The sequence below is a fragment of the Triticum aestivum genome, unplaced genomic scaffold (genome assembly GCF_018294505.1).
Source record: "Triticum aestivum cultivar Chinese Spring unplaced genomic scaffold, IWGSC CS RefSeq v2.1 scaffold13765, whole genome shotgun sequence".
Lineage (NCBI taxonomy): Eukaryota > Viridiplantae > Streptophyta > Magnoliopsida > Poales > Poaceae > Triticum > Triticum aestivum.
In genome coordinates this window covers 1-7,759 of record NW_025233734.1, presented here as the reverse complement: position 1 = coordinate 7,759, position 7,759 = coordinate 1, and the positions used below count along the sequence as shown (strand labels likewise).

The following is a 7,759-nucleotide window of genomic DNA, read 5'->3' as shown; positions in this document are numbered from 1 at the left end:
TACTGAAAGAACATGCGGTGCCCCCATGTTTGGTTTTGGTAATTGATGACAATCTCTATGGACTAATGGTTGCCTTGAGTTATATTTGAAGGATTTGTCCATAGGCATTTCTTGAAGTCCATGTGTTGGTTTCAAGGAGTTTATGTGGTGACCAAGGTGTTATTAAGGAATTATCCAAAGATTGGTCATGTGAGAGTTGAGCTTATTGCAAGCATGTCTTGAAGAAGAAGATTGTGTGATCATTCATGTTTACCTTCAAGACATCATCCAAATGAAGAGAGTTGGAAAGAGTCAAGGTTGATCAAGACTAAGTCAAGAGTGAATCAAGCTGATCAACACACAAAGCGCACAAGATGTACCGAGGGATCAAGCGATCCCATGGTATGGTAAGCATTGTCAATTACGCCTTGTGTACTAACACATGGTCTTCGTGAGTGTTCTGTGTGGGGTTAGGTATGTGTTCATGGGCTTGCATCAAGAGGAAGATATCACTCAACCCATGGAGGGGATGACATCAAGTGGTGATCGTCATCAACATTGCCGTGTGCAAGTTCAAGTGGAGCATCACGAAAATATCAAGTGCTTGAAGCTTGCCGTCCATTGTGGTGACAATGGACTTGTGAAGATGTGCGGAAGGGTGGCTCACCCATAGTGGAGTATGGGGGAGCAATCAACTAGTCTTCATTGAGCCAACGCAATCAAGAAAGGTGGTCCATCTTGAGGGAGTCAAGATCGTCATCATCTAGCTCAAGTGGACCATGTGCAAGGCAAAGGTTTGCTCTTGATAGGTTTTCTATTTTACCGGTCTCATGATGGTAGTTGGGAGACCGAGTTATAGGATCGATTGTCGTACTATCAAGGGAGGCTCTCGATGAGTAGCTTGATCGTATCGTTCATAGAGAGCTCAAACCATTGCATCCTTGCATCATCTTTATTGGTTCTTGTTTGGTTCTTCTCTTTGTGAGTTTTGGAGCTTATGGTCATCTTGATGACAAGCTCGAGTTCATCGAAAACGGAGTTCACTCACATCTTCTATGATGTTTTCGATGTTGATGTTATGCCGGTTCTTCTCGGTTGAGAGGTTTCTCTCCTCTATTCGTTGGCATACCTCCCCTGCCTCTTCTTACTATAACCAGTCGCTGTTTTGATGCTACTCGTCTTCCTCTATCCAACAAGCTTGAGTTTGCTCAATTCGGAGCTCATATGAAGAAGTTTTGGCAGTTCTGTTTTTCTCCCTGCGGTAGTACCGCGGTGGCAGCGGTAGTACCACTTGTAGCGTCAAGCGGTAGTACCGCGGTGGCAGCGGTAGTACCGCTTGTAGCGTCAAGCGGTAGTACCGCTCCAGTACCACTCTACTACCGCCTCGATTTTGGGTCTGCTCTTTTCGTGTCGGGTTCAGCGGTAGTCGCACGGCAGTAAGGCACGGTAGTTCTGCCTATAAGCGGTAGTACCGCTCCGGTCGAGCGGTAGTACCACTGGGGTGAGCGGTAGTACCGCTTATAAGCGGTACTACCGCCCCAAGGTTCATGTTTTGTTGATCCGTTTCCCTGCTTCTTCTGCCCGAGCGGTAGTACCGCTCGTGTGCGGGCTGAGCATATAACGGTTGGATTTTCCCCCTCCTATAAAAGGGGGTCTTCTTCCCCAATGAACCTTATCTCTTGAGCTCGTGTTCTTCCCCCATTGTTGACCTTCTTCGAGCTTGCCAACTCTCAATCCCTCCATGGATTCTTGCTAGTTTTTGAGGGAAAAGAGAGAGGAGATCTAGATCCACATTTCCACCAATCACTTTCTCCTCTATGTGAGGGGAACCCCTTGGATCTAGATCTTGGAGTTCTTGGTGTTCTCCTTCTTGTTCTTTCTCTCATTTTCCTCCCTAGCATTAGTTGCTTCGGTGGGATTTGAGAGAGAAGGACTTGGGCACTCCGTGTGCCCTTGCCATTGCATTTGGTGCATCGGTTTGAGTTCTCCACAGTGATACATGGAAGTTACAAGTTGAGAAGCTTATTACTCTTGGGTGCTTGGTACCCTTGAACTTGTTCCTCTTGGGTGCTTGGGCGCCCTAGACGGTTGGTGGTGTTCGGAGCTCAATCATTGTGGTGTAAAGCTCCGGGCAAGCGTCGGGGTCTCCATTTAGGTTGTGGAGATCGCCCCGAGCAATTTGACGGGTACCGGTGACCGCCCCCAAGGGTTGCCAAAGTGTACGGGTTCGGTGACCGCCCCCAAGGGTTGCCATTTGTACGGGTTCGGTGACCGCCCTCAAGGGTCCCTTAGTGGAATCACGACATCTTGCATTGTGCGAGGGCGTGAGGAGATTACGGTGGCCCTAGTGGCTTCTTGGGGAGCATTGTGCCTCCACACCGCTCCAAACGGAGATTAGCATCCGCAAGGGTGTGAACTTCGGGATACATCGTCGTCTCCGCGTGCCTCGGTTATCTCTTACCCGAGCCCTTTACTTATGCACTTTACTTTGTGATAGCCATATTGTTTCTTGTCATATATATTGCTATCACCTAAGTAGTTTTCTTGCTTAGCATAAGTTGTTGGTGCACATAGGTGAGCCTAGTTGTTGTTGGTTTTGTGCTTAACAAATTAACCGCTAGGTTTATTCCGCATTTGTTCAAGCCTCAACCGTAATTATTTTAAAGCGCCTATTCACCCCCCTCTAGGCGGCATCCACGATCTTTCAAGTACGCTAGAGAAGTCACATGTTACTCCAAAATGTGTGTCAACACTAACATCCATTTTATATGCAGTCACCGCCTTCTCTATGCATGTACTTCACCTGGATAGATCATGAAGTGCCAAAAGATGTCCAAAAGGACCAATATGAAGATTGTCTTAGGTGCCAGCGGCTGTTCGAAGAAAGGTTTCAAAGAGGCTTGGAGGAAGAGCGTCGTAACTTCGCTCTTAAATTAGTAGCATTATTATTACCCATCAAAAAATAACAATAAAAGTTTGGAAAACTTGCACATAACTTCGCTCTTAAATTACAGTTTTTTAGTACGCAAGTAGTGTAATTTTCGCACATATTGCAAATTATTTATGTCTGTACATTACACCAACCTAACATCCCAAAAATATCCAAAAAAATAAAAATAAACCAACTAACAAAGAGAAATAGAAAAACAAAAGCAAAAGCGCATAAAAACAAAAAAATATTTCGAAGAAACAAAGGGAGAGAGAGGAGGGCTGGAGCGCACAGTTAATGGGCTTCGGCCCATAAGGAAATCGACTGACCCAAACAAAGAGTCAGTCAAAAAAAGAAACAAGCCCACACGACAAACAACACAGGTCAGGAAAAAAATACACAGCACGAATCTCAGAGAAAATCCAATGGCCACAAAATCGATTGACCCAAAAGTAAAATCTCAGCTGACTGAAATGTATCTAAAGTGCTATGCATTTATGTATTGTTTAGCCAACATAGGTAAGTGTGTGGCATCACTTGTAGTTAGTAGGCACGGTTCATCAAGGTCGTGTAACTAAAATCAGTCTTGAAGAACTCCGGCCTTGCACAACTTGACTGTATTTTCTGCTTTACTTATGAAACATGTTGGGTCAAGCTCTCAAACCCGTGCTCCTTCTTCTACCAACTCTTACATATTTTGTTCCGTTGGATCATTCCCACTATTGGGAATATTGAACATAGATTTTTTTTTGTGGGTGATTGAACATAGATAGTTGGGATTCTTCTTCTCTCGCGAGCTTTCTTCTTCTTTTGCGGGTGATTGAACCCGTGCTTTTTGTGTGTGTCGGTGATACACTATGATGGATGGTTGCATTTGAATTTAATATGTGGATTTGAAGTTAAATTTTCTATGTGGATTTGAAGTTAAATTTGATATGTGACTTTATGTTTTGCCAAGTTCATGTTTGTGTTTCAATATGTATGCAATTGTGGTGCAAATGATGTGGTTGGTGACCTAGATCGGGTAGTTGGTGGAGCAAAGTGGTGTCCTATTATAGAGTTGTTGTTCGAGCAAAAAAAATCAGGTGATGCAAAACCAACCTTTTTGATTTTTTGTGACATGCCAACTTTTTTATGCCCTATAACTACCTTTTGTGTGCCATATTGGGGATGCTGTTTAAGATGCTCTTAGGGCAACTCCAACGCGGCGACACAATTCGTATGTTGTTGTCCGTTTAAGTCCACGAGACCGAAAACCACGGCCCAACGCGCAACCGCAAACACAAAATACGCCTGTCACGTGTCCGTATGAACGCATTTCCGCCGCAAAATTTGGGCTCGATTTGCGTCCACATGGACACGAGATAGATGACCCGCGCGTTCTCTCGATGTCCACCTCAGGCCCGCGTGTGGGCCACCCAACCACCTTCCCTCGTTCCCATTTATTCCACAAATGTGGGAGGGCCCTGCATGTCAGCCACCTAGTCCCCCTCCACCAGGTCCTGCGGGTGGGGGGGCCGTTCAGTCCACTTCCCGGTCTTCTTCATCTCCTCTACTCCAGACGACCGACAAATCATGGCCACCGCCGCCCACAGCCGGCAAAAATGCAGTGGAAGTGGATCACGGGGAAGCACTACCACGAGGTTGGCTCATCACTGGGTCCCCGGGGGCGCACTGCAGCGCGGCAAGCTTCTCCCTAACACCGCCTGCGACAACACATCTATGTCGAGCAGTGCCAGCGGTACTACGATGAGGCCACCCCGGTGTCGTGGCCTGACATCCACCTCCCATGCGGCTGGCACATCAACCCGGATCCCGTGTCTCCCGTTTCGGTAGCCCACCACACGGGCCTGCTGGAAATACACTGCTACCGAGATCAACTGCCCGAGGACCTCCGTCGCGACCAGGACACTTGGTTCCATGATGAGCACGACGCACGCACACCGGCCCTACTTCGTCGTTTGGGCTTGTACTCCTATCCCACCATGTGCGCGTGCGCCCTCACCGCCGTCGCCACCAGGCCCAGAGATCGACAAGGAGGATGAGGCCTTCAAGAAGGCCCTCGAGGACTCCAAGCTTGACGAACTCGCCGAATGGGAGGGCTTGGCGTATCAGTTGGCCTTAATGCCCGCATCAGGTGTCGCCGTCCTCGAGCCGGAGGACGGGATGGTGGAGGAAGAGGAGCAGCCGACCGTGCCATTTAACGCGGCTTTGGTCATGGATGGCCGCAGTGCCATGCACGTCGGAGTGGGTGTCGGCCTCGACCGTGTGGGTGGGCACGGGGACGTGGTCACCACACCGCCGCAGCCCCAGCAGGTGCCGCCCGCTGCACCTGTGCACGCGCCGATGCCACTTGTCCCGTGGTGGTTCCTGTGGCAGCCTCTGCCCTTCGTCGACCTTATCGTGGACGATAACGACGGCCAGGACTAGATATAGGGTTCCATTTAATGTTTTTTAAATTTTATTTAATATACAACTGAGACTCTTAGTGGCAATGCCAATGCTTTTAAATTTTAAATGGTTGAAATGCGCCGGCCGCACTGGACCCAAAAGACAAAAAATCGGACGATCCATCATGGAGTTGGCCGCAATGGAAAATGCCAAACGAAAACTCGTTCACCAGCCTGCCAAAACAGAACTCGGTCACCAGTCTGCAGCACCGCTCATTGAGCACACGGATCACGATCCGCGTGAGAGCCGCGAACGCAAATCCCAACCCTCCATTCGGCCGCGATCCAACGGCGCCCATCCCACCCTCCGCTTCCCCCGCCCCGCCTGGCGGAAACCCGAGCCCCCAAATTATCGCGCGCGAAGCACCAAACACCCATCCTCGATCCCCTTTAAAATCCATCTCCATTCCTCCACCAAATCAACCACCGCCAAGTGAAATTCTCGATCTCCAAACACCAGAGCCTCACAGCAGCCAGATCCCCAGCCACCCCAAGTTCCGATGGCCCGCACAAAGCAGACGGCGCGCAAGTCCACCGGCGGCAAGGCGCCGAGGAAGCAGCTCGCCACCAAGGCTGCTCGCAAGTCGGCGCCGGCGACCGGCGGCGTGAAGAAGCCACACCGCTTCAGGCCGGGAACCGTCGCGCTCCGGGAGATCCGCAAGTACCAGAAGAGCACGGAGCTGCTCATCCGCAAGCTCCCCTTCCAGCGCCTCGTCCGTGAGATCGCGCAGGACTTCAAGACCGACCTCCGCTTCCAGAGCTCCGCCGTCTCCGCGCTCCAGGAGGCCGCCGAGGCGTACCTCGTCGGCCTCTTCGAGGACACCAACCTGTGCGCCATCCACGCCAAGCGCGTCACCATCATGCCCAAGGACATCCAGCTCGCACGCCGCATCCGCGGGGAGCGCGCCTAGATTTGGGGTCGCCGGTAATACTGGTAGTAGCTGTTCTTGTCTTGTGATCTGGATGGGCGTCGGCCTGTCGGGTGCTTCTGTTTGTTGGTGTTGATATGACGTGTCTTCTGATCCTAATGTATCGTGATGCTCGAATGAAATGCCAATGGAAAGTTCAGTTATCGATCTGATGCTCGAATGACTTTAATTTTGCTTGTAAATTGCTCCGTGATTCTGCGATGGTGTTCTTGTCACATGTACCAAGTTGTTGCAGTGATTGAATTAGAAGATATGCTGTGTCCCACGGGCTTCTTGATTTTGCTGGGGCGCTCTGTTATTTTTCTTTGGTCGCCGTGTGATTCAGTTTCTTTGCACGTTTGTACAGGCACTTGGTTAACTCATTTCAGTTTTAGTACTTGACACTTGTATTTTCAGATATGGCTACGAACCGAAACGACTAATGTACTCACTGGATGGCAGAAATGATTCGAGGGAGAGCTTACCATGAGCTTCTGGATGCCTGAACATCTCAAGCATGACGGAATTTTTAATGATCGATGCATCCTGCAGCGTCCACCCATCGTCGGCCAAGTTGTCAGCATTTCAGTGTAGTAGGCAGCAGCGCTATATTAACTTGTCACACAGCCATAATCAGTAGCGGAGCCAGAAAAACCGAATCAGGGGGGACCGAGGGCTGTTAAAACAGGTTAGGGAGGGCCAAACCATAGAAAAATTGGATTTTAGCAGCAAATAACCATGAATTCTGCACTGAAAATTAGCTACGAATCCTCGATGTTGTGTGTGACTGTCGCCATGTGGAACACCAAGAAGCCATGAAGTTGCGAGCCCAATGCTGTACAAGTTCTGCAAATAGTTGAGCAGATGCCATACATCATGGAGTTCACCAAATTCGTCAATTATTTTGGTCATTTCAAGTTATAATAGTAACCATCATTTGTACTACCCCCAGTTACCTGTGATGTCCCCTACATGTGTCTGGCAACTGAAGGAAGAGTTTCCCTGACAGTCTATCTTGTACAGAAAACTGCTTAAGACATCATGTCAGCATCAGGTGAATTTTACAGTCTCTGTGTACAGCAAACAATCCATCTTTGTCTGAACTGAAAAATTCACAAAGTTCAGACCATGTTCGTAGTGTCATGTTTTCAGACCATGTTTCTACAGGCATTTGGTAAATTTATTTGGGCTTTCGGCTCTGTTTGGTGTGATTCTGAACTCGGCTGGGCTCGCTGATGTGGATGGCTCAAGGTGAAGTGGCGACATGTGATGTCATTCTGAACTGTGCTCGTCTCCTAGTTGGAAATTTGCAATGGATGTGATCAACCTTATCTCCATTTATCAGATCTTGTTAATTAAGTTCTGTGCTTGGACGTTATGTTTGGTTAATGGTTTACCTGCAAAAGAGTTATGACATACACCCAAAAGAGGAGGCTAATAGATTCAGCATGGGCAGGGGAGAAGCATTCAGAGATGGTGGCCTGTATAATAAT

At 48.7% G+C, this 7,759-nt stretch overlaps 1 protein-coding gene across 1 annotated transcript; it reads left to right on the top strand.

Annotated features, from left to right (window-relative positions):
• The first annotated feature begins 5,769 nt into the window (after positions 1–5,769).
• LOC123176104 (histone H3.2) lies at positions 5,770–6,430 on the top strand. The gene has a single exon (XM_044590489.1). The coding sequence runs from the start codon at positions 5,859–5,861 to the stop codon at positions 6,267–6,269; it is 411 nt and encodes a 136-aa protein (XP_044446424.1). The 5' UTR covers positions 5,770–5,858; the 3' UTR covers positions 6,270–6,430.
• The last annotated feature ends 1,329 nt before the right edge of the window (positions 6,431–7,759 follow it).

Coding starts and splice junctions, on each gene's coding strand:
- LOC123176104 (XM_044590489.1), top strand. CDS start 5,859: ATGGCCCGCACAAAGCAGACGGCGCGCAAGTCCACCGGCGGCAAGGCG.